This window comes from Rhyacophila brunnea, unplaced genomic scaffold (assembly GCF_057557595.1).
Source record: "Rhyacophila brunnea isolate RB1 unplaced genomic scaffold, BYU_Rbru_1.0 scaffold_2, whole genome shotgun sequence".
Classification (NCBI taxonomy): domain Eukaryota; kingdom Metazoa; phylum Arthropoda; class Insecta; order Trichoptera; family Rhyacophilidae; genus Rhyacophila; species Rhyacophila brunnea.
Genome location: NW_028232859.1, coordinates 45,229,745 through 45,257,559, shown reverse-complemented (window position 1 = coordinate 45,257,559; position 27,815 = coordinate 45,229,745). Strand labels below are relative to the sequence as shown.

The 27,815-nt window shown below is 35.0% G+C and overlaps 1 protein-coding gene across 2 annotated transcripts in view; it reads right to left on the bottom strand.

Moving 5' to 3' along the window:
- Positions 1 to 27,475, bottom strand: part of stau (double-stranded RNA-binding protein Staufen) — a 33,561-nt gene extending 6,086 nt beyond the window's left edge. Inside the window, exons 1-11 of one of the 2 annotated variants that reach the window (XM_085947691.1) lie at positions 27,358 to 27,475; positions 27,007 to 27,136; positions 16,604 to 16,926; positions 11,891 to 12,132; positions 9,731 to 9,998; positions 8,787 to 9,058; positions 5,753 to 5,930; positions 5,039 to 5,169; positions 4,709 to 4,915; positions 3,799 to 4,024; positions 2,905 to 3,096 (exon numbers count right to left, since the gene is read on the bottom strand). In XM_085947691.1, the coding sequence (XP_085803817.1) occupies positions 2,905 to 3,096; positions 3,799 to 4,024; positions 4,709 to 4,915; positions 5,039 to 5,169; positions 5,753 to 5,930; positions 8,787 to 9,058; positions 9,731 to 9,998; positions 11,891 to 12,132; positions 16,604 to 16,926; positions 27,007 to 27,128 (2,161 nt within the window). In that variant the 5' untranslated portion in view covers positions 27,129 to 27,136; positions 27,358 to 27,475. Of the gene's footprint in view, positions 1 to 2,904; positions 3,097 to 3,798; positions 4,025 to 4,708; positions 4,916 to 5,038; positions 5,170 to 5,752; positions 5,931 to 8,786; positions 9,059 to 9,730; positions 9,999 to 11,890; positions 12,133 to 12,959; positions 13,425 to 16,603; positions 16,927 to 27,006; positions 27,137 to 27,357 lie in introns of those variants that run through there. The other variant, XM_085947692.1, reaches the window with a different exon arrangement.
- Positions 27,476 to 27,815: the final 340 nt, after the last annotated feature.

The following is a 27,815-nucleotide window of genomic DNA, read 5'->3' as shown; positions in this document are numbered from 1 at the left end:
AAGCAGTGTTGTCATCTTTAATGCCAATTTTAATCTTAAACTTAAAAATCATAGGATTTTGAAAAAACTATAGTGCATAGAACATTTTTCGTTTTGAATCCTTCAAAATTATAGTATAGTTTATTATTACAGGCGGAGCTCGACTTTTGTACAATTCGCTAATTCGTGAATTTTAAAAATTTAAATTTTAGTTGATAATGCAAAAACTGCACCACCTACATATCAAAATTTAAAGCAAACCAACAAACGTAATCCACTGTGGAAAACCTGACTGGTATTATATACTTATGACATCCACCAGCTGTGTATGAGACTGACTGACAGGTACGAGGGTGGGTCAATAATTCCTTAGAAAAAAGCATTAAAACAGTTTTTATTTTTGTATATATTTTTTTTTTTCTCAACATAATCTCCTTGGAGCTTAATACACTTGGTTAGACGTTTCTCAATTTTTTTTAAACCGTCAGAAAAATAAGTTTTCGGAAGGTCCTCAAAATAAGCATTTGTCCGATCGATGACTTCTTCATTTGAAAAAAAACGTTGTCCACTTAGCCATTTTTTTAAGTTTGGGAAAAGGAAAAAGTCACTGGGGGCTAAATCTGGCGAATACGGTGGGTGGTCGACCAATTCGAACTTCAATTCTTCAATTTTAGCCATTGATCGTAAACATGTGTGAACACGGGCATTGTCCTGATGAAAGAGGATTTTTTTCCTGTTTAAATGAGGCCGTTTTTCTTCAATTTTGTTTTTTAGCTGGTCCAATAAAGATGCATAATAATCCCCTGTTATTGTTTTTCCTTTTTCCAAATAGTCAACGAAAATAATTCCACGTGCATCCCAAAATACAGTAGCCATAACCTTACCAGCTGATTTTACGGTTTTCGCCTTCTTTGGACATGGTTCGCCTTTCGCAATCCACTGCTTTGACTGTTCTTTCGTCTCGGGAGTATAGTGGTGTATCCATGTTTCATCTACAGTCACAAAGCGACGAAAAAATTCATCCGGATTGCGTTGCATGAGCGACAACAGGGCTTTAGAGGCCACCACCCTATTGCGTTTATTGTCGACTGTGAGCAAACGCGGCACCCATCTTGCAGAAATTTTTTTCATGCCCAATTTGTCATGTAAAATAGAAATGACGCTACCTTTTGAGATCCCTGTAACCTCAATTATCTCACTCAACTTTAATCTTCGGTCACTTAACACCATATCGTGGATTTTATTGATCATCTCTGGTGTAGTCACCTCTACAGGACGTCCTGAGCGTGGTTCATCCTTTGTTGATATACGACCACGTTTAAATTCATTTAACCAGTTATAAATAGTTGCAAGTGAAGGAGCAGATATGCCGTGAACTAAATCCAACTCATTTTTTATTTCCTTTGCTGTTAACCCTTTTATATTAAAATGTTTAATAACAGCTCTAAACTCAATTTTCTCCATTTTCCATTTTTCCATTTTCCACAAGCAAATTTTTTTTTTAAATGTACGAGAAACACACAACAACCCGACCAATCTGATTGAAACTTCGCAGCATACTGAATCGGTAGTGCCGCTGCATGAAAACAAACCGCTTACAGTACTAGTCGCGCCACCTGTTGGCTTTTCTAAGGACTTATTGACCCACCCTCGTATCAACTCATTGCTGCATCAAGTAGGAAATGATGTCAACAACTCCATGTGATTTTGGATAAGGATGCAGTCATGAGACAGGGAATAATAGAAACCATTGCATCATAATAATTATATGCCACGATATGCAATAAGTGGGTACCAGCTTTAAGAGTATGCATCTATGCAGGTTTATCCTAGCAAGCGATCCATTTTAAATACTCAAAGTACCACCTGCAACACTAACCATAGTATAAACATACCACATTAAAATGAATTTCAATACAGTGGAACCGCGATCTACCGTTCTCGCATAAATCGTTTTCCCATACGAATCGTTCATTTTTGAGAGTCCCACCAAACATCCATATCAACAATGTTAAAATAATCCCGCATTAACCGTTCCCCGATTTATCGTTTTCCTCGATTTATCGTCTAAATATTATGGTCCCATCACAAATATTATCCCGATTGACCGTTTTTGTTGAATATTTTTCATTTCGTTTTCGTAGAATTGTTTATGATACATACAGACCTTTCAGTCGCGTCGCTTTGTTTGCACAGGTCGGTCGGTGAATTTTTATAGGTCGCAACTAAAATGTCCCGCATGAAGAAAACTAGAAACTCTACCTGAGAAACTGAAAATAATTCAAGATGTCAAAAAAAATCCAGGAGAAAAACGAGTTTTATATATGCTGCATTTATCGTTTCCCACATTTATCATTTTCTATAAATATCGAGTCCCTTGAAAACCGTAGAATCGGGGTTTCACTGTAATTTATGCAATAATTTATAATCAGCACTGGATGCAAGTGAAATCAGAAATAGAAACCGTAAAATCAAATTCGCTATATATAATCGTTGAAACTAGAAAAATATGTATATTTTAATCGAAAATTGACTTTGAGAGCCATCTAGTGGCCGTTGTTAATATCTACCTGTCTTGCAAATGATGCATTCTGCATATTCCAAAAAAATGTAGCATTGTTAAATCATGGATGAAATCCATAGCCATAGATTTGTACATTAAATCATGTTTGTCTCTACTGTAAAGTGGCGTTTTTGGAGTTCTTCACATTCTTCTAGTTTCATGACGATATGTAACTTGTGCTCACTACAAGAAAATACGTCTGCCTATGTTCAATTGTTGCACTATAAAAACGACGAGCACACACATCACTAGTGTGCATGCAGCTTCAATATTGTCAATTTCATTATTCATATTATAAATCCTAAATCAAATACCAACGGTTCAATAATACGTGAATAGAAACAAAAGCAATGAATAATTACCATTCTTAATTGGCGTTTTAAACCTGTCTGCAGACGTGGAAATGTGTTCCTGCATGAGCAGCAGTCCAGGGACAAGTTGCCGACCTGACGATCCTCCTGTGGGAGGGGACGGGGATGGGGATGGGGATGACTTCGTGGCCTTCACTGCCTCTCCTGGTTTCTCTGCCAACTCTTCAATACTGTTTATCATGTCTGAAATCAATTGATAAAATAGGTTTGCAATCACGATTCATCAATTAATATGATCAGTACATAATAAATAGCTGGGGCACACGTGATCTCTTTCTTTTCACCATGTCCACCGATCCTAATAAGATCATATGGGCCACCACAGAGTAGAGGTTTGTATTAACAAATTGTTTTTACGAGAAATGGATGTTAGCCACTCGCTCAACCTAATTGTGGTCCATACTACATATACAACTCCAAACACAAATTGAAAAATAATATGTAAATTTGCCAGACCCAGTATTCGAACCAAGGACTAGCTCGACCATCGTGGGTGTGATTTAAGCCGCCATTATTAAGTAGTTAATCCATATGCAAATCGAATAGTACATCAATCCCAATTTGTGAAGTTTTCCATTATTGTTCTATTATTACAATATTTAAACTGATAGTTGAACAGACACAATCTACTTTTTTCACATTCCGTCACTGCCCTTCCCGGGAGGAGTTTCAGTCATACACCAGGCCAAACTGGAAGCTCTTTTGCGTGGATCGATGACTTGCCGGTTACACTATGACTTGTCATATGACTAATTCTGTGATTTTGTTTTCTAATATCTCTTTCGTTTTGAATGAAATGTTTTACTATTGCCATATGATTATACATATTATAATATATACTGCCCTCGATAGTTTTGTAAAAGACTGAAAGGTTAGTTGGCTTACTTTCAGCGGCGTTCCTCTTGGCTAATTTTTTACTGGCTCCAGATCCCGTGGCTTTGCGGCCGGCAACTTGACACACAATCACGAATCCTTTGCGTCTCTGGCCCCTCCCCGACTCCTCCACGGGTGTGTAAAGGGGTTCTCTTCCCGCCCCGCTCACCTCCACTGACCACTGCAGGAGGCGGGACACGGGATTCGTTTCGATTCCAACATTTGTATCAGCCTTTTCCTGCAAAATAAAAATAAATGAATTCTGTATTTTGCCAAATTGAAAAATATAATATGTAATACATTGTGTTCGACTGTTTCCTTCAACTATTTTGAATAAAATCTCAGAAGTCTCATATGAAGGGCTAAAGTCACACAAGCTTCTGCATTGTCCAGTCACTTTGATGCAGTGGTTTCCAAAGTGTGCGCCTCAGTCCTTGACAATTAATTTCCAGGCAGAATATTTAAAAAAATTTATAAACTTCAGACAATCAAAATCAGTTCACAGTCACAATGATAGAACCATAGTCAGAGGCAGAGGTTGGATTTTGGATATCATAAATGAAAATCCTTTGCCTCTTCGAAACTGGATTTTTCGCAGTGAAATGTAGTTACAATGAAAACCAGATATCGCTCAAAACTTAACATAGAACATGGGTCTTTTTTGATTCCAAGATTTGAGAAACTGTAGTTAACAGGCTCATCCAACCCATTAATTGGTATTTTTAGAGCACAGTAAAAATGAGTAGAAATGAGTTTGAAAACCACCGCTGAAATGTGAAAGAAATATTCGGCAATGGATTCAGATGTATTCCTGACAGAAATTTGTAGCAGCTTTTGGAGAGGAAGCGTGCGAAACTATAGGAAAAGTTTGTTGACAAATCAATCAGTTACAAATGTCCGTTAGAAGTGAAATGGTACTCACTTTGATTAAGTTGCGAGCCCTCTTCTTGGGTTGCTGCTGTTTCTTTTTCGGTTTGCGTACTTCGGGCTGGGAAACTGTTTTCTTCACGGAGGGTAATTTCTTTAGTTCCTCCAACATCTTTTCGGCGGCTCGTTTTTTCGATATCTTTTTACTGTTGCCTTCACCTTCCGTCACGTGCTCAGCGACAGAACATACTGTCACAAACACCTACAATCAAATATTTAAAGTTGAAAACAAATTCAATCACTTCCTTTCGTATGAGACTGCCTATAATTAGTCAACGAACACATAAAGATTGCCAATTATCATAGTGAAAGTATGTGAATATACCTTCATGTGTGGAGGTCCTTTTTCACTCTTGAATTCAAATGTGACGGGAAGGTTGAATTTTAACGCTATTTCGTGTACCATTGAGACTGGTGACTTCAAGTCGCATGAGTCTTTCTCTTCAGAGTCGTCATCTAAAATGAATGAACATTTTTAATAAATAACAATATTTGGCATAAACATTTTTCACTTCTTGTTAGAAAGACATTGTGTGCTGTTAACAAATCAATGTGAATAATCTGGTACAGCATGAGCAGTTGATCCTAACTTAGTGGTTGTGTCAATCTTCTTCTTCTTCTATTGACCATGTCCGATCCTAATAGGATCATAATATGGACCTCCAGAAAACATACATCTAAAAAAAATATATGTTTTTACGAGAAATGTATGTTGGCCACTTGCTCAACTCATTAGGTCTGTTACTCTGACTCCAAACACAAATTGAAAAATAATGTGCATGTACCTAGGACCCACGACATCATAAACTGACGCGTAAGCCAATACATATTATACAGTACAAATAATGAAAAATGCAAATTTAAACCAGGCATTCAAAGATGTTTTCAAGATTAGATACTTAATTTTTGGATATGAGGCAGTTGGAATATAGTATAAAAAGTAATATTATTGATATTGTCCTATCCATATAAATATTATGTGGGTCTTAAGTCAATGTGATATTTTTAATTAAAAAAGTTTTAATTTTATTCATATCACCTTCATCGGCAGTTCCTTCGTTGATATTGCAAGTATCTTGGTCCTTGGTGAGTCGGAACTGTCGAAGGGCCCGGGCAGCGGCGTCATGGCGCGCGGCCTGCGGAGTGGCGCCCTCTCCCCAGAACAAGCAAGATCCCACCGTCAGCCGGACGCGGTACATTCCAGAAAATGCCGGTTGCTGGAAATATTCACGGGTTATTTACATAAATACACAGATTAGGCCGCGCGCATATGACAACCACTAGACATTACAGGAAGTCACAGATGTTGATTGCAGGGATGTTTTGGGTATGGAGGATGTCATGCGGGGACGTGTGCGGGTGCCAAACACGCATCAGTCCAAGGGACACAACGGAAATGTGGGGTGCATATAGCAATACTTGTGCGTAGACGTAACACTTAGTGGTTGTAATTTGTGTGTGGCCTTAGGTTTAATTAAAATGAAGTAATTGAGGATCGCTTATTGAATTAACTCGATATTGTGTAAAATGAAAGACTTCAAATTCAACAACTCGTCGTTGCACCGTCAAAATCGACTATGTGTATTTTTCAAAACTTTACAAGAGAGGCTAAAACCAATGTGAATTATAATACCTGTCGCCTAAAACATTGAAATATTTTTTAAAGCAATTCCAGAATACCTTTAATCATTATATTTTTTCCCTGATAAAAAAAGGAATTATTATAAATTTTTTGGTGCAAAAAACCTATTTTGTGAAATTTATGCACACAGCCGATTTTGAAGGCGCAATGACGATATGTACATATTCTATTATAGTAGTACACTATTCTCAATTATACAAACAATAGCTTCAATACTGAATGGGCCAAATATAGTTAAATAATATAAACATTTTTAATAATATATTAATTCTGACTCAGGCCAGGCTATTTGTGCCACATTGCTACATTGCCACGGTACATCAGAAAAATAAGTACTGTATCACATCGTTACACTGTTCAGTAATTACAATAACAGAGTTCTACATGAAGAATATCCCAATAATTATCACTACATATTATTAGGGAATGGGACGATTTGACACCGCGAACTGGCCTCCGCCGATTGGCCTCCGGTAATTGGCCGCCGGTACAATCGGACGCCGGCCCAATTGGACGCCGACCCAATTCGACGCCGACCCAATTGGCCTCCGGGAGGATTGGACGCCGCATAGTTGAATTAAATGCGCAAAGGAATAGACGTACGTTACGATTTGTTGGAGTAAGTAAGCAAGTCAGTTTAATATGCTTCTATCTTCTCAGTAGTTGTACCTTATACATTTCGCGCTTGACACATTTTTAATATAGATTGAGAATAATTATTATGCCTTATGATGTTTATTAAAAGAAATAAGTCTTCCCTCGCTAAAACTTAAAGATGTGCATAGTCAATTAATTTATTGTCTATACACGGGTACTTATTTATATTTACAACAAATATTAAAAATAATGTTAGATGTTAGAATGAAAATTAACTTATATTTCAGCGTTTTATCGACTTAATATTATAATAAAGCTTAAAAATGTATATTATTATGCATAAATGCGTATTTTAAGATAGTATGAAATTAAAAACAAAATATTAAGTAAGTTATCTGCTAAGTATAAATGTTTCAGTAGTTTGATTGATAAACTACTTAGGTACTGGGTGCTGGACGAAATCCCGAAGGGCCGAAATCCCGAAAAATAAAAAAAATACAAACATCAATAATTGCGCAATTTTTGCAAGAGAGACAAAACCCATTTTTTGTGGAAATATAAAAAAAATGTAAAATACACACATCAATGATTGCGCAATCGTGCGCGCAATTTTTGTAAGAGAGACAAATCTCATTTTTGCGGAAAATGGGTTTTCCGATTGCGCAATTTTTTTCAGGAGAGACCATTTTATAGAACGAATGGATTTTGTGTCTCTTGTAAAAATTGCGCAATTAGCGATTGCGCAATTGTTGATGTTTGTATTTTACATTTTTTTTATATTTCCACAAAAAATGGGTTTTTGTCTCTCTTGCAAAAATTGCGCAATTATTGATGTTTGTATTTTTTTTATTTTTCCACAAAAAATGGGTTTTTGTGTCTCTTGCAAAAATTGCGCAATTATTGATGTTTGTATTATTTTTATTTTTCGGGATTTCGGCCATCGGGATTCCGGCCATTCGGGATTTCAGCGTTCAGGATTTCGGCCTTCGGGATTTCGTCCCAGTACCTTTACAGTACCTAAGTAGCTTATCAATCAAACTACTGAAACATTTATAGCAGATAACTTACTTAATATTTTGTTTTTAATTTCATGCTATCTTAAAATACGCATTTATGCATAATAATATACATGTTTAAGCTTTATTATAATATTAAGTCGATAAAACGCTGAAATATAAGTTAATTTTCATTCTAACATCTAACATTATTTTTAATATTTGTTGTAAATATAAATAAGTACCCGTGTATAGACAATAAATTAATTGATTATGCACATCTTTAAGTTTTAGCGAGGGAAGACTTATTTTCTTTTAATTAACATCATAAAGCATAATAATTATTCTCAATCTATATTAAAAATGTGTCAAGTGCGAAATGTATAAGGTACAACTACTGAGAAGATAGAAGCATATTAAACTGACTTGCTTACTTACTCCAATAAATCGTAACGTACGTCTATTCCTTTGCGCATTTAATTCAACTGTGCGGCGTCCAATCCTCCCGGAGGCCAATTGGGTCGGTGTCGAATTGGGTCGGCGTCCAATTGGGCCGGCGTCCGATTGCACCGGCGGCCAATTACCGGAGGCTAATCGGCGGAGGCCAGTTCGCGGTGCCAAATCGTCCTAGACCCTATTATTATAACTCTGCGAGAAAGTAGTGGTCATTCATAATAAACTACTTAGTGGGTTTTGTAAACCTCAGAAGCAGCTATTTTGCTAATTAACAAAGTCACTCATATGACAATATACAGCCATACTAAACATTTCTTCTAAAATAATGTCCAGTATTGAATTCCTATTATAATAAATTGTAAGTGAAGGACTAATTTTCTCACCTCTTTAAACCAATTGTTGGGAAATTTATTGAAGTTGTTAACGAATCTATTGTTTTGGTTGTAGTATCGGCTATTCCGGTTGAAGGATTGCAGCTGCACGGCGGACGGCACGCCAGGGCGAGTGGCCTGCGGTCGGTAGGAGACCGCAAAAGAGGTGCCGTTGTGGGCGCTCTCCGCCTCAGCTGCGGGCGGTTCCAGGACGTACACTGCAGGCTCGCCCAGCTTCATGGCCAAGGCGTTCAGCTCCACTGTCGGCATTATCGTGCCATTTGCTGAAACATCACAGACCATTAGTACACTGGGCACGGTGTGGTCGCCTGGCATCATTGTCACGGCAGAAATCAATTACTGGCAACGAAACATAACATTGATACCTGTGATTGCTTTTTATTTGCCAGGAACAAGACTATCATGAGATAACGGCATAGAATGAATCTATACACATATTGCCAAACTTAGCTTTACAAAAAATGGAAAGTACTTGCAGAATCAAAATTAAGAATTATATTTAAAAAAAAAAAAAAAAAAAAAAAAGTAAAAGTGGAGGTTACTGACTTTGAAAATAATAGTGTCAATTAGTAAAACAATTTGTCCAGAACCTGATGGATGCGGTTTGAATCCCGCTCAGTACCCGTATTTAAAAAAAGTATTTTTTCCAATAGGTATGTTTCTGAGGTGTCTGTTCCAAATTATGTAATAGATTTCAATAATAGATAATGCTGCATTCTTAAATCTTATGTATTACTCATTGAATAAAAAGCAATGTAATTAAATTTTTTAATAAGTACTAAGGTACTACTTAAAAAGATTCAAGAACCCTGACTGGTTTGGAATCACCGGTTGAAAGACTTGGACTATCATGAAATAGAAACAAGATTCCAAAATAATCACTTCAAACAGCATGGAGTAAGAGGTATTTCGATTAATAAGTGAACATTGCACACCATTGGGACGTCGGTTTCTCAGCGCCCTCGGGGGTCTGGGCGGAGGGCGGGGGAAGGCAGTGCAGCGCAGAGCTTCAGCAGCGACAGCATGCTGCGCAGCGCGGATGCGAGAGCCTTCGGCCGAGTACTCCTCGGTCGCGAGAGTGGAGGGGGACGAGGCTTCTCCTGCCGCACCCGCCTCCCCTCCTCCGCCCAACCGCAGAGCCACCGTAAAGCGCTTGCGGTGAGCGGGGCCTTGCTCAGATGTCAGCCGGTATTGATGTTTGATCTACACAAACAATCACATCCGCCATCAGCATCGTAACGGCATCGTACAATAATTGTAAGAGTAGGTCAATACATCTGAAAGACATAATTGAAGGAAAAAACTATAACACACGTAAAAAGGTGCTATTTGGACTCTGATGCAGTGTTGTTTATGACAAATTTGGACTTTTGTGTTTTAATTGAATTTAGCATCAAATTTGTTAGATTACTGAATGGTACATTTTTTGTCTAAATAAGTTGTCCACTGAGATCACACAATTTTTAAATACCATTGGGAGGTAGTCAAAAATTATTATTTTTACCGTTATGACTATTCACTATCAATGAAATTGAGCATAATATCGTCTTTTAAGAAACAACACCGCGTAAGTCCCCATTTGGCGGCTTTGAGTTTTGAATAACATTCGGTAGGTAAAAAAATCCTACACCGTGTTCCTCCTATGGAAAAATTCTTTTTGAATGAAAAAAAACATTTTTTTAACTAAACACAAAAAAAAATAAGTTAAAAGGTATCAATTTTCAATTTTTTGAGACGGTTTTTGTTTGCCCCTGAAAATTTTAATTAACTGGCTTCCGCGGTGTTGTTTCTTAAGCGACGATATGCTCAATTTCATATTATACTATGAAACTTATACTGGACTGCCAAAAAATTAAACAGAAATATTTATTTACAAATAAGTAATGGTGTGGTTTTACTTATACAATGATCGCAGTTATGTTTTTGTTTGTGCGATCATCACACTGTATTGAGGACTCTAGGAACAAAAACGGCAGTGTCTTTTTTCATAAAGTATTGGCAAGTCAACAAAAATATATAATTTCCTTCTTATAGGTATATCTTATAAACAAATTATTCTACAATTTTGAAGGAATACTAATAAAAAATAACATTTTAGAATAGTATTACTAGAAGTTATACCTACAAGAAATTTTATTACTGAATTGCCAATATTTTACAAAAATAGAAACTGCCACTTTTGTTTCTAGAGGCCTCAATTGTTCAATGTGACTGCTCGTATTAAAATAAATATATAATAATTAATAAAATGTTTTTTTACAAATTCGAAACAATTCGATGAGCAGTATTATTACAATGCATGTACCTGCTATGTGATTATCGCATAAGCAAAATAGACCAGATCAAGATAGAAAATACAAAAATAGAAGATACAAAAAGAGTAAGATAGAATTTCTACGGCTGAATCAAATATTTTTTTGTACATCTCGCCGGTAAATATTGGTTTACTACTTTAAAACTACTATCATGTATTGCTGAAATTTATTGTTATTAATTTAGTAGACAATATGGTTAACTACATTGTGTTTAAATTTGGTAGCCGTACTGAGAAACAACATGATGGTATTACGTTTCATTGTTAAGTTAATAATAAAATTGAGGTTCCACTATGCGTTATACGCAAGAAACACGGCTTCATATGGCTTCTCTTCATATTATTACTCCAGGCCAAAATGAATAGACAAAATGTTAAAATGAGTGGGGTCTCTGCATGCTTTCATCGCAAGCATAAGTGAAATCACTGCCATTTGATAACTTTGATTCAATTTTGATAATCATACGGAAAAATTAAAATTTTTACAATGATCGCATTTAAAATGACTAAAAAACAATACCGGGATAAAGTTTACCGCCTCTACTGCAAGTTGGTGCCTAGAAGTGCAATATTATTTTTTTTCCTCTGGAATCCATTTACTATTCTTAACCTACATTAAATAAAATTCTTCATATGTTAACAAACGTGAATCATTAAACCTCTTATCAATGCAATGTTTACTATTATTACTGCATACATGTTTACAATATACCTAGGTACTTCACTTTGAAGAATTGATTGAGAGTCAATTACTTAGTGCATATTATTATGAAAGAATAACCTTGTTGAACCTGGCCAGTTCATTGACCAGGCACATGGGAGTTTTCTCTTTATTGTTTGCCGAGCCCGACGTATCAGCCAGGATGTCGGGCAGAATGATATTGGTGTGCGTGACTTTGTCCTGGGGAGACAGCTGCGGAGCGGAGGCCATAGTGGCTGTGACGGTCGGGGGCGGGACGGGCTCCGACACCACCTCTGCCTTCATTATTGGGACCGGGGGTTGACCCATGCTCACCAAAACGCCTGTGCAACAAACACATTAAGACATTATTAACATATTATTCAATTTGACCATCTTATGACTAACAATAAAATATCTTTAGACAATTAACTCGATATACCTACTTTAATTAGCTCAATTCAAAAAATCAAAACCACTCAGTTTTTTGGGCTTGTGTTGTCACCTTATCAAAAACAACTTCTTTCATACTACCGAGGTTACGCCGTTTCACTGATAGCATTAACATTAATTAACATTAATTTTGCCAGGCACTTGGGCAGTCCTGTACACGGTGTCCCTTAATAAGAACCAATCTGAACGTTGACAGGAAGATAGACAGGAACATAAGACAGGTAAATTATGTAATTCGTTGTACCACTGGTAATTATTAATTTAATGTTATAACTTTTGGGCATTGATTACACCCGCCTGCAAAGTCCAGTTGTCCATGCTTGTGCCTAAGTTCAGATTGGTTCTGACGTTCCTATCACTGGTGTTAGAGATGGAACGATTCATGAATTACATGTCTTCACGCAGACAGATTCCAGAATATAGACTCCTCAAAGTAATAATGGCTGAAAGCAAAAAAAAACATCAACATTACCTGTGTTCACAATCTGAACATTATTGGTACCTATACCTATTCCCAAAGGAGGTATCGGGATTTTCTAACTATTTGGTAAATAGGTACTAGCTGTGGAGTCATTTTAAACAATTTTGGCTCCAAATCGGACTCTTCGAGACATTCTTTATAATAATTATGGAATCATTTAAGTATCTAATATTATCTAAAAATATACATATCTAAGTATAATATTACTATCTATTAATATGTACATGTCAAATTTACCTTGGAGGCATTGCATCGATCCAAAGATAATGTTTAAATCTTCGGGTGTGTAAAAGGCATTTGGATCAAATCTAGCATTGATCCGATTAAACTCCGCAAAAACAAGTAAAATACACAAAGTTAACTTTAAAGTTAACATTTTGAACACGCAATTTTAATGTTACTATCCACTGCTAATGTCACTGATTAATAATAAATTAACGTCACTTGCGGCTACGAAAGTACACAACTATGGAACACATTGCGAATTACGGCGCTCTTTCAAATTTGAGGTTAGTCATCGCATCGGTCATATGAGTATACAGAACAATGTAGAAAAGGTCCATCAAATAACTACTATTATAACCAATCAGTAATTTTTCTAAATACACTACACATTTGTCGAAAATAAACAAAACGCTAGACAGCAAAAACTTTGCGAAAAATAAAGCTGCCGGCGTCAGAAGTGAATGTCAGCCATGATGTGTCATTGTTGCAGACCACACATTGAGAGTTGTTACATGGGTTTTTTTTTATGTTGGCGGACACGAATCAAACCGCGCAGACAAAAAAATGTCCACAAATATCTACTACAAAAAGAAAAAAAAATATATCTAATCGACGCGACAGGTCTCGCCATTAAGTTGAACGGTTTATGAGGCATCTGGAGATGAATAGTAATTAATTGCAGTGATATTTTGCTGCGAAAGGAACGGGGTGTGGTAAGGTCAGAAGTTGAGTCAGCGCATATATTCTATACACAAGACTTCTATCGGCCGCTATCAGCAGCTATCGAGGGTAGTTTTATATCGAAGTATTAGCACTTATTGTAACAATTACAATAAGTTAATTGTAATTGATACAATAAGTGCTACATAATAACAGCACCTCTCTTGGGTGTGCTAAATTTTAGAGCGAGATAGACAGTTTTGACTGTTTAGACGGCTAACAGTTATTTAAGGTGTAACAATTATAATACTTCGATAGAAACATATGAAAAACTACCCTCGATAGCTGCCGATAGCATTCTTGCATATAGAATAGATGCGCTGAAGAACATGCGATAGACGCTTCATGCACAAGATAGTGAAAACCTGGGTGGAATGAACACCACGGGTGGAATGTAACCTTCAAGATAAGTGGTTGTCGTACGCGCGCGGTTTTAGGCCCACGATTTATTAACGAACAATACTAGGATTTATGAGTAACATCTGATTTCCGGTGGATCACTTATCTCCGAGTCACCGTATAAACTACTGACGAGAGGTTCATTGGATTATACAGCTTGAAGATATTTGAATTCCAACGAACCCATTTGCCGATAGTCTATACCGCGGTTTGGACGTAACCCACCGGAAAACAATCTTTGACTGCCCAAAACCCCAACTTTGCTAGTCAATGGACCGGGAGCGTCCGACATTTTTTGTATCAAGGTCAGAACTCATAAACCTGTACCTATCCCTACAATCATTTTTCAGAGATGTATATAAATATTCAGGGACCTCGCAACTCGAAACAATAAAAAAAACACAGGTATATATTATCTATTTATTTTTTTGCCAATGTGTTGTAGGTAAGTATCATATCTTTCGGAGCCAATTCCTGAGCCATAGTCCATTTAAAACAGTAACTTGACATTCCTTAAACTAAAAAACTCATGTCAATAAGCCGGGTCAAAAAATAAATTGCATTTTCCCGAAAGTGTTCTTGGTAGAAACACGATAGACTAGATCTCATGTATGAATTTTATTTTTCACCAAACAAGATTTTTTCGCGAATTACTAATTACGACACCGCACTTCTTTTTCCACAAAATTGTTTTCTTCGGAATGGTTCTGATGAAAATAGTTTGGGAAACGCTTTAGAACCTATTGCATTGATATTTTATTTAAGGTAGGTACAGGATTCAGTCCACAGAAAGGTCAAGAATGATTAAGTAAAAACATAAATTAAAAAAAAAAAATCAAAACTCTCTGTGTATGGCCACGAGCGTAAAAGTTTTTGGTAGGGGAATTCAAGCAACTTTGTTTTCGTTTTAATGTATAGTGTTGCCAGTATATAGAACAAAATTTACCGAAATTAAAAAAAATAATTATGAATGAGTTTTTTTTATCCTAAACGTCATGAAAATATCGGAAAAAGTAATATAAAATACAAGCACTTATTATTAAATAGACAATGAAACAAAATAATGTTTAAATTTATTTTGTACACTGCTAACCTTCTTCTATTATCTAAATGGGACCCGTGGGAGATTAATATTCACGTTATATTGGATCGCTTTTTATGATAATCATATATTATATTGCTTTATATTTGAATGATTGAGATGTATAATTGATCATATTTAAATGCACGTGATTTAACGAAACATTATTTATATACCTACACACATATTGATCAAAATATCAGTGGTAGCAATCGGCGATTGCCAGCTGTTCTGCTAGGACTAGCAGCCTGAGGTGGTCTATCAGATGACATTTTGAAGGCTAGACTCCAGATTAAACTACGCATATCACCTCAAATTTATATTGGCAGTGACGACTTGCAAATCATAAAACTGATAAATCAGCGAAATGTCAAACTGTCTGAGGTGAATGAAAATCCATCCCAAAGGGAAAACTATAACTTCACAATTTTATTAAAATCAAACACCATGTCATTACGACGAAAAGCTGTCTGCAAAACCTAGCGAGACAGACTGGCGAGAGCCAGCTGGCTCAGCTAGTATAAAATATTATGACATACGTATTCTATCCATAATAGTTATATGTTATGTATATCATTCAATTAATAATTAAGTAGGTACTTTTTGTAATCTTCAATCATTATCTATAATGGATAAATTCATAATATTATAGTAGAAGAAACCTTGTAGCTACATACCACCCATAGTTAAATAAGTATAATAATTTAAAGTATAGTTAAAACCATTTATATGAAGATTGCTCTTTGACAATCTTTTTTTATAAATTTAAATAATATCAATACAAAAATATAATATTGATGCCTACGGTACCATGAAATTAATGAAAGACAAAGTAGCTACAAAGGCACACTGAGACAGCATACATTTTTCATCGAGAGTATTTTGGTTTTGCAGTCTACATTTTAAGAAAATTATATTGATTTTTATGTCCTAATTTTGACTACCACCTCCTTAAATGACTCCATGTCCGAGGCGTTAAGTATCTGATATGACTGACCCAGGACTGGGAGGTGTACTGCAAGTCAGTCGCCAACAACACCCGAGCATAGCACAGAGAAGAATTTTGACCAAAATCCATTTTTGGTATCCTTACTTGGTAACGATAACTGAGCCATGTAGATGAATCACGTATTGTAAAAATAAATTCACATTGTGTGGAACTTAGATTAAGTTAAATAAACAGATGTAATGTTTCTATAAAGAAATACTATGAAGTAGTTGACCATGAAATTTAAGCTAATTTCGAGTCATAAAATCTGAACACAATATGACAAATGACATACTAAAGTTGGCTGATTTCAATCGATCTGGGCATGGTGTGTAAAATGGAGGGTTTTGTTGTAACAAAATTAATATTGATTACATAATGTGAAACTATTTTTTTGTACAAATCGCGGTATACTGCCAGTAGCAAATTGGCGTACAATGTATAGTAACCAATAAATTGTAAAATTACCTGGTCGCTGTATTCTTGGAGGCGCCGTGTGACGTGGAAGAGGCGCGTGGACGAGAAGAGTGGGCGGTGCAGAGCGCAGGGGCTGCAGGGAACAGCGCTGTGAGGGCTGGTGAGCTGCGTGACCCAGATGGTGCGAGGGGTGCAGAGACGGCTGCTGGTGGACCTGGTGGGAGGGAGGGGGCGGATTGTGTCGTGGGGGGTGAACAGAAAGGGGGTTATGGTGCATGGGTCGGGGAGGAGGGGGGCAGTGCGCCATGTTTCCTCCCAGGCCTAGTCTCATCCCCATATTGCTGCCGCCGATGGGTCCCGGACCGGCGAGCAGCCTGCGAGGGCAATTCAAAAAACAGTCATGACAATACTCCTGGTTAACGGAGTGCCGTTTACGCAAATAACCATTTTTGCTGTTTTAAAGTGAAGGTTTTGTTAGCAGATATTCCTTATAACCATTAATTTATTGATTGACAAATTCACACACAAACAGAGTCACAATCTTATCCAAAAAACTATTATCTACTCATGTGCATAGACCAGATGTCGAGTGTCCCTCCTAGAATTTTGAATAATTCGACTTCACAGTCAATTGAATAAATTACACCAATGAATTTTTCTTTTTATATTAAAGTTTGAATAAAACAACAAACATCAAGTAGTCAAAGAAATGGTATCGCGTCTCATCAAAATATTATAAATAAACATTAAATGATCAAAAAAAAAAATGGAGGGTACTTGATGGAATATGATTTTCTAATTGATGTAGGTATAGATAGATCCACCAGTATAAGTTGTCAGCCGAGTGAGGGCGCCATATCATTCAAACTTTCAGTTCAAAAAATTCGAACACCGGACATTTTATGATGGTATATCTATACCTATGCTTTGTACCATTCCATATAAAATAGGTAGCTGTGGCGAAGCGTGGAGGTAGGCTGTTAAGATTCGACATAAATAATAGTGTACACTAAACTTTGTCAGTCATATTTATGTATTTGTTTTCATTGTTTTTTGTTATTTTTTGATCACATGGTATAATTATTATTATTTTCATCATACTGTCATAACAATTTGGTCGATCGCCACAATTGAAGAAAATTACCGTAACTTATTAGTTAATGGGGGAAAAAATTATTGTGCACTTAAAATCTTTTCACCGCTGATGGCACAGCTGTTGTGCCCTCGTTAGTTGGCCATGCAATATAATTAGCATGTTATTTAAATGTGGTAATTAAATAGTAATTAAATGCTCCCCACACAATTGGAGATTGAAATGCTTGGATAAGATGCAAAACTATGGTATGTAAGTCATGAGCACATGCATCATAAAATTTGATATACAGTCGCACTCGCTTATTACGATCACGGATATAGCAAGATCTCGGATGTAGTGAGGAAACATTCGTTGATACTTTAGTTTATTATTTTCTCCATACATTTATTCACTGTTATAAAGAGCAACTAATCGGATAAACCGAGCTAAAATATGGTCATAATTTTTCTTAAAACTGTTAATGTGTTGATCGTTTGAAAACATTTCGACCCTAAGCAATAAAATCCGACCGGACAGGATGCCGCCGGGATCGCATTACGTTTACACTAGTTAAGTGTCTAAGTACCTACCTGATTGGTGTTTTCGCCAACAATATTGAAAAAGTATACACGCATATGGATGAAATTCCATGTAAAAAATCCAAGGTTTGTGAAGTCAGTAGGTAACTACCAGCACTCTAAAAATATTTTTTTTTACAATAAACAACTTCTTTTGTAGTTTATGAATGTCATGCTTGTTTCGGGGATTTTTATGATGGTTTTCAGATTTTTTATTTTCGAATTTTTGTGTTACGTGACCGCTCATTTAAAAATACATATTCTCTGATATAAAGAGTAACGCTTATAACGAGAAAATTCAGTTGGCCCTATCTTCCTCGTAATAACCAAGTTCGACATTGAGGCATATATGACATTGTGGCAAGCGCTAAACGACTGACAGTTAACCTCGAAAGATTTGTCAAATGCTTTCTTATTTCGAACAAGGAATGAAACATCCTTTTTCAAAGGAGAATGCATGTATTTTTGTAATGGATAAAAAGTATGTGATTTTGAAACAAATGCAAACAAACAAATTGCAATCAGAACCTTCAAGATTTTCTATTTTTTTTCTTCTTCTAAAATTGGAACCAATTCTATGTAAATTGTATTGACAATAAATGACATTTCACTGTATGGCCAACTTCGCAGGAATATATCTTGGCCGTACAAAGAAATAAGCTTTGGAATTTTTTGAAATACACTGACAAATTATAAAAAAAAACGTTGTATTGCCAGATCGGTATCAAATCTTCACTGAATGAATTAAAATGGATGTTGGCAAAGAAATCAGTTGTTTCACACTAATTCACATTTACTTATTAAAATAACTTAATTTTTGGCACTCAATCACATGCACTGAGCCCACTGCATGGTACCTGCAGTGATTGCTTGTTTATAATTTACACATAATATAATACTGCACATATTTGCAAGAAAGCTAAAATACTCCTGCATTTTTAACATCTAGTCAATTAAATTTTTATCACAAAATGTAATACCGATTTAAGTCACTTATTCACAGTTTTTGATTAAAATAATATTTCATATATAATTAACTTTTGTTTGATTTTTAAAAGAATAAAATGTGGCTTATAAATAAAACTGTCTAGTCTGAAAGCCTGTCCCGACCTGTCTTGCATTGCAGAGACATAAGATGCAAAATAAACACCCTGACATTATGCAAATTCGGTTTGAAAGAGAGGCAAGTCTCATTCACCTTATAAGACACCCAGAATAATGACATGAAAAAAGCATAACCAGACATGCAAGATTAACACAATGAAGATCTACCCTTTGGATTTATTGAATCGTGAAAGGGGGATGTGAAATGGTAGTCATTTCGAAGACATTGAGCTTATTTCAATACAAGGTTCATAATATAATTCACTTGTTATTAGTTCCACGTGTTTTCTAGAAGCAGAAAACGTGTATTCTATTTATTTATAAAAATTGTGATGTATATATTATTTTATATGAAGTCACGGTTTATATTTTTAAATCGAGATTTCTTTGCCTGGTAACATTAAATTTTTCTCAATGTGGTCGTTGATAGTAAAAGACGTGTACTTGATTTAGTGCGCACAACGTTGATGTCCAACCAGAAGCATGTCTTCTAAAGTCGGCTATCATATTTTTGTGCTTTTGTCCCTTTCTTAATTTGCCTTTAGTATTATATAATTTACTTTAATCTGCCATCCAGAAGTTTTAAATGGTCAAGCAAATTCTTATAACTACAGGGGTGATCATTGACCTACAAAATTAATAACCCGGGTTTACGATCCGGTATGGATCTTAGTGCTCAGACACTCAGATTCCAAATCCATCCGATTAGAACCTCCAGTTCGATAAAAAAAAACCAATTTGAGATTTAAATATGATACATTTGGAATCAAGTAAGACCTGCATCGACGCACTGCAACTGCAGTGCCGTGTGTCTGAGCTCTTAGCCGCCTACCAAAGAGGTTTCTTATTTTTTTTTTCTTTGGAAAAATGCTTCTCGACTATTTGTTCAAGCATCTAGTTCAAACACATTGGAAGAAAAAAAGTGTCAGACGTAGGATTCGAATCCACGACTCCCGGCTTCAGAAGAGGACATTTAACTACACAACAACGGTGGACGTTATAACTTACCTAACTGAATATTTTAATACTTTAATTATAAACATTTGTCGGAAACTTTTTTAATATTATCCAAGTATACGACAATGACCGATCAGCTACCGCGTTGGCTTACAATGTCGCGGTTCCCGGGTTCAGGACAAAGGGCAAAAGACCTACATTTGAGCAAGTGGCTAACATTCATTTCTCATAAAAATTTCTACAAGCCCTCAAGGAAGAACTCACCAAATACAGTTTTTGCTCAAAATGAGTTATTTATACAGAAAATCTTGCAATTTTTAACTCTAAGAAAAAATCACCAAAATTCTATCTATATGTTAAAAATTACAAAAACAAAAAATTCACCAACTACATAGAAAAGATATTTGTGTTATGGAAAAAATCAGGAAAAAGGTTACATTTTTTAATGTAATGTACATAAACATAAAAATAACCAATCAAACAAAAAAACCGTTTCCTTCTATGTATTTTCGTTTTCTAATGAGAGCAATTTAAAATTTTCAAAAAGTTTAAAAGTCGATTATCTCAGGATTTTACTTTTGTTGGTTGGTGAGTTCTTCCTTGAGGGCGACGATATTATCTGCTAATCTCCACTCTGTTGAGACCCATATGATCATAGGATCAAACATGGTTTAAAAAAAAATGTAATTAAATATATTATTATAAGTACCTAAGTAATTCAGTTTACTTATAGTTAGTTACATTTCCGCTCTAAGCTAAAGCATATATTATTATGGACTTAAACAATAGGATATCTTTTGCAAGCTTTTATCTGAGATATTCTAATCATTGATACTATCAACAAAGGGTACTTGATGGAAATTGATTATTCGTTAGTATCATTGATTAGTTCGAATTATCTATTAACGTGACTTTCTTAATTCTAACAGATAAATATGATTATAATTCTCTAATTATATTAACGACAAATAGGTATACCATTAAAATAGCCTAACACATTCTGGGTTACATAAGTACGAGGGTGGGTCAATAAGTCCTTAGAAAAGCCGACAGGTGGCGCGACTAGTACTGTAAGCGGTTTGTTTTCATGCAGCGGCACTACCGATTCAGTATGCTGCGAAGTTTCAATCAGATTGGTCGGGTTGTTGTGTGTTTCTCGTACATTTAAAAAAAAAATTTGCTTGTGGAAAATGGAAAAATGGAAAATGGAGAAAATTGAGTTTAGAGCTGTTATTAAACATTTTAATATAAAAGGGTTAACAGCAAAGGAAATAAAAAATGAGTTGGATTTAGTTCACGGCATATCTGCTCCTTCACTTGCAACTATTTATAACTGGTTAAATGAATTTAAACGTGGTCGTACATCAACAAAGGATGAACCACGCTCAGGACGTCCTGTAGAGGTGACTACACCAGAAATGATCAATAAAATCCACGATATGGTGTTAAGTGACCGAAGATTAAAGTTGAGTGAGATAATTGAGGTTACAGGGATCTCAAAAGGTAGCGTCATTTCTATTTTACATGACAAATTGGGCATGAAAAATATTTCTGCAAGATGGGTGCCGCGTTTGCTCACAGTCGACAATAAACGCAATAGGGTGGTGGCCTCTAAAGCCCTGTTGTCGCTCATGCAACGCAATCCGGATAAATTTTTTCGTCGCTTTGTGACTGTAGATGAAACATGGATACACCACTATACTCCCGAGACGAAAGAACAGTCAAAGCAGTGGATTGCGAAGGCAAACCATGTCCAAAGAAGGCGAAAACCGTAAAACCAGCTGGTAAGGTTATGGCTACTGTATTTTGGGATGCACGTGAAATTATTTTCGTTGACTATTTGGAAAAAGGAAAAACAATAACAGGGGATTATTATGCATCTTTATTGGACCAGCTAAAAAACAAAATTGAAGAAAAACGGCCTCATTTAAACAGGAAAAAAATCCTCTTTCATCAGGACAATGCCCGTGTTCACACATGTTTACGATCAATGGCTAAAATTGAAGAATTGAAGTTCGAATTGGTCGACCACCCACCGTATTCGCCAGATTTAGCCCCCAGTGACTTTTTCCTTTTCCCAAACTTAAAAAAATGGCTAAGTGGACAACGTTTTTTTTCAAATGAAGAAGTCATCGATCGGACAAATGCTTATTTTGAGGACCTTCCAAAAACTTATTTTTCTGACGGTTTAAAAAAAATTGAGAAACGTCTAACCAAGTGTATTGAGCTCCAAGGAGATTATGTTGAGAAATAAAAAAAAAATACAAAAATCAAAACTGTTTTAATGCTTTTTTCTAAGGAATTATTGACCCACCCTCGTAGTATGGTTTGAGAATAAAATTTTTAGGTGGGTATATAAAAACAACATTAAATAAATTGCAATCTTCTATGAAGTAGGTACCTAGCCCTTTCTAATCATAATGAATAATATATTGAGGGGTCAAGAATGAATGAGTATAATAGCGCCTGTACACGTGCAAGGATTTACTTGCACCAATAGTGTGTAATTTAAACTATCGCGATAATAACTGTTTACACGTAAAAAGTGCTGACTGTCTCGCCAATATCTTTCAAGATGTAAGTCAGACATGATGTTGTCATTGTACGGTACTATTTGACAGGTTCTGAAAATCAGTTAACCTCTAAATGAGTCTCTGCGCGGCGTAATTTGTTTTTTTATCGGCAGGTTCACCACTGTCGTTCTACTGCGCAGGTGGAGATATTGCACAATCCAATTGTCGCATGAAAACTCAGAAGCTTCTGAATTTTTTTGATCTATGCATGCAATCTTGCAATTTGCACAACATGTGTTTTTTTTTATGGCCGTGATAATACGTACTGTGAGAAGTAAATCCATGCACGTGAAAACGGGGTATAAGTAACATATAACTTAAAAATGACTTAGAAGCAGTTTTCTCATCACCACATACCTATATCTATAGTGGAACAATTTAACCGTGTACTTGCATACGCATACGCTATGTTTTCTAGTGAGCAACAATTAGGCAAAGGGAATATGAATATTGGATTCTTATCCTTGACTAGCACTTTAATTAAACTTATAACATCACATTCTCTCACATTTTTTCGAATCTGTCTTGTTTCTGTCAAAGCTATCAAATCTTGTGTCAAATACAATATGTTTATAGGTATTATGAGTGAAATAGAGATCAAACATGCAACTGCATTGTATGAAAAGTTACAAGCATTTTAATTCGAACATTGGAGTATATTCCGTGGACTAAAATATTATTTTTCAAGCAACGTAATGTAATTTAAATATTTTGGCCTGACCTGTACTTAAAACATTAATAAAAACATAGAAATGTCAGTATTTTTTCTTGGTAGGTATATCTAAGTAAGATTTTAGAATTATACCTGGTTTATAGAATGTCGAAAACAGTGATGACTTTGAAGTAAATATACTCAACTTGGTTACTGATGCGCTTGTATTCCTTCAATCCTCAGACCCAAATTTATTAAACGTAAATTACTTAAGTATTATCCACACCAAAAACCAAACCAAAACCTAACACAACCTATAGTAACCCAAAAATAAGTAGGTAGGTTGTGTTCGTTTTTGAGTTCTTTTTCAGTAGGTTGTGTTGGGTTTTTGATCTCAAAATACCTTAACCAAAATGACGATAATATGGAGTACTTGGGCATTTTCGCCAAAGTTTGTACATGTTTGAAATTTGGGTAATATTATTTTTTCACTCAAATTAACCATTTTTATATAGCTAGCAGATTCCTTGTTCTATTACTGAATTGGTGATAGCAATTTTTCAGCAAAATATTGATTAATACAATATTTATATCATTTTTATTATGAAATTGGGCATAATAAGTTTCCGTTCCGTGACTACGAAACTTAGCTTTTAAAACATGAATGAAACACTTTTTATCACTTAAAAGAGCTCTATTAGATTAAAAAAACCATACACTTCAAAATAAAACTACAAATAGTCAAAAAATATTATTGAATTTTAATTCTTGGGCACATTTCGTTCCCCTCCGTTACCCTATGTCTATAATGGCAGAGCATTTTTCCTTTAGTATTTGAAAAAACCAATCAATGTTCGTTCTGCTATTTTTTTAAAGACAATAATCACTTTTACTAAATTTTATTGGAAAAATAAATAAGTTTCGTTATTTAATAATCAAATGAAAAATAGTTAACGTTCAACTTTTTTGGGGACATTTTCGGAATGGAACGAAATGGTAACGGAGTGTAATTTGTAAAGCTTAAGTTACATGTTACCATAAAAACAAATTTTTGTTTTATGAAATTTATTTGAATTTTTTGATAGACAGATAAATATTCAACGTGCGTCAAAATAACAAAACAAATCAAACTTAATCACTAAAATAGATATATTTTATAATAAATTTCACAATACTTGTAAAATAAGGTAGGTAATAATTTTGACACACTATACATTACCATAACTTTATTTGGCATTTATATTATTTGTAACTCAGATAAAAAATATTTTTAAGCAAATTAACAATATATGAAAAAAAAATCAGCAAGGGATTCAGACGCGAGTTCCTAGCGCGGCACGGAGTATATAACTTTTACGAAAATAATTATAGTCAAACTCGGTTATTACGATCTCGGACATAGCGAGATCTCGGATGTAATAACGAAACATTTGTTGACAATTGGTTTATGATTTTCGCCATACATTTAATTTTTTCACTGTTATAACGAGCAACTTATCGGATATACCGAGCTAAAATACTGTTAATGTGTCGACCGTTTTAAAACATTTCGACCCTAAGCAATAAAATCCGATTGGACAGGATGCCGCCGGGGTCGGATTACGTTTATGACACTAGTAAAGTGTCTAAGTACCTACCTTATTGGTGTTTCACCGACAATAATAAAAAAGTATCCACGCATATGGTTGAAAAATCCAAGGTTTGTGAAGTCCGTAGGTACCTACCAGCGTTAATTACAATAAACAACTTCTTTTGTAGTTTATGAATGCCATGCTCGTTTCGGGGATTTTTACGATGGTTTCCAAATTTTTTATTTTCGACTTTTTGTGTAATGTGACATGCTCATTTAAAAATACCTATTCTCTGATATAACGAGTAACGCTTATAACAAGCAAATTCAGTCGGTCCCATCTTCCTCGTAATAACCAAGTTCGACTGTATGTTGTCTTGAAATTTAATTGTATTCATCAACATAAAATGTAGCTATACAGGTTGATTGTAATCAAGACGTACTTTTCTGACATTTCGTGAATACCTACAGTTCTAGGTATTAAATCTAATCGAGTACACATTTCTGTTAAACGTGACAAAAAAATACTTTTTCATACATTTTTATAAATTTCTATGCCTAAAATGTATGGAGAAGTTTTAAAATTTTGGTGGCGTATAACAGAAAGAGTATGACAGAGCCAGTGCCTGTCTCGCAATTATTTCAGTCTGGTGTTTTTTCTTTTCCTTCTGTTGTTTTTTTTTATCTCCATACTTTTATGTGCGCTATTTTTGCGTATTCAGATATATCACATACTTTTTTAATCTTTATTATATTATTATATTATAGTCAGGTTATTTTCTATATTTTTTAATGAAAATATTTTTGTTTTTCATACGAACAGACAAAATAAAATTTTTATAATCTATGAAGAACTAAACACACACTGTAAACCCAACTTTATGCATGCCATTTCGTTACTTTTACATTCCACATATACGTTACCACCAATATAGTTTCGGAATGGAAGTAACGGATTCTGTTTCAGAAGTGTTTGAAGCCAAAATTTAGCTTAGTTTTATTGTTAAACCTGCGATATGTTTTATTATATCTGTAGTATGAAAGATAAGCTCAATATGTGTAGTATGTGAAATAGAAATATGTGTTTTCTTACCTTATAAATCGTGGTAACAGTAGTGGAACTTCTTAAATGACCAACCCAGAAAGCAACCTGTTCCGATAGCGATACCGACACACACCAACAATTTAAAGTGTACATGGCGATCAGTGTTATACAAAAATGTTGCTACATTAAAAAAAAACATATTTATAGTGAAAATTTTTCGCCTTCATGCTAAAATCGTGGTAACGGAATGTGGAGTTCCACTTTTTCAAATATCCTGGGACACACTTTAAACGTGATTTTTTTTCAATATTGGTACAAATTTACGAAAAAACTATATATTTTCCAAAAATATATAATGTAAGCTGTTGAAAACACTACGAATTTAATTTTACACACTCAAAATTAATGACGAAATTAGACTTTGTTTATTTGAATTTATGGGTGGGACATGGTAAAAACGCACTACCTTTCGATCTAAATAATCAATTAAAAATATATACAGGTCAGATAGTTGTATTTAACTGATTGAATAGAGTAAATTAATAAATTTGCATGTTAAAAGTACATAACTTTCCAACATTTTATAATATAATAACTATGAAAAAATCAATCAAAGTCATGGGACATGCCAAAAACGCAATGTACAAACTTTGGCGAAAATGCCCACTTACTATAATATTACCAGAGTTTCTACTGTTTTAAGAGCAGAACAACCTGCGTACCTAATATATATTTTTTAATTGGAATAATGGCACATTGTATGCAATGACAGTTGACATTGGTAACATGTAAATAATGCAAAAATATTGTACCTAGGTACTTATATGAGTTAAATCAGATAGGGAATTGAGCTATGAAACGTCCTATGGTGTATATTATTATTTTGCATAAAAGTCTTACCTATTCTGATCCCTGTGAATTTGATGGGGAGGCATTTGATGATGACCAGGTAAACTGTGGTGATTTAAATGTTGAGGATGACCACCCACTCCCTGGTGATGCATATTGTGGTGATGCATCATTACGTCACCTGCATAACAAACCAAACTTCGTAAATCAATCGAAAACGACACTGGGTTCGATCAGAATAAAACGGTAAAAATTGTCACAAGTTGAAATAAAGACGTCTATCTCTCAGCTGCCGGCAGCCATTGACGTTTCTGTCCTTGATCGAAGATCACAAATTCGGGTGTTTCGCAAAGGGAAACGACATTTATATATGCAATAAATTCATACAAATATATAACTAACGGCTTTCTGCAGAATACGAGTCAATTTATGCACCGGGCTGATGATTATTTTGGCAAACAGTAAAGAAAATTTAAGAACAACATGCGGCCATGTTATTGTGTCGAATTTTTACGTCGGTGGAAACAGTTCCCTACTAATTACTATGAAACATTTTTGGTTTGAATCTTGACTAACTTGACTAATTTTATTGGCAACCGCACGACTTTCGGCACAACGACAACGTCAAAAACTTCAATCAAAATAAAAAATGCTATGTAGTATAAAAACAATTAAATTAGTCTACCGTATAATATACGGGTATATGTGTGGTATTTTTTAATATAGGAGTTAGAATTTGTTTATTATATGATCTTTATTCCAAAGAATTTCTTTTTACAATAAAATAACACAACATTAATAAATCCACATTTATCATTGGTAGGTATTATGATAAATAAAGTAAAATTACGACACTATTC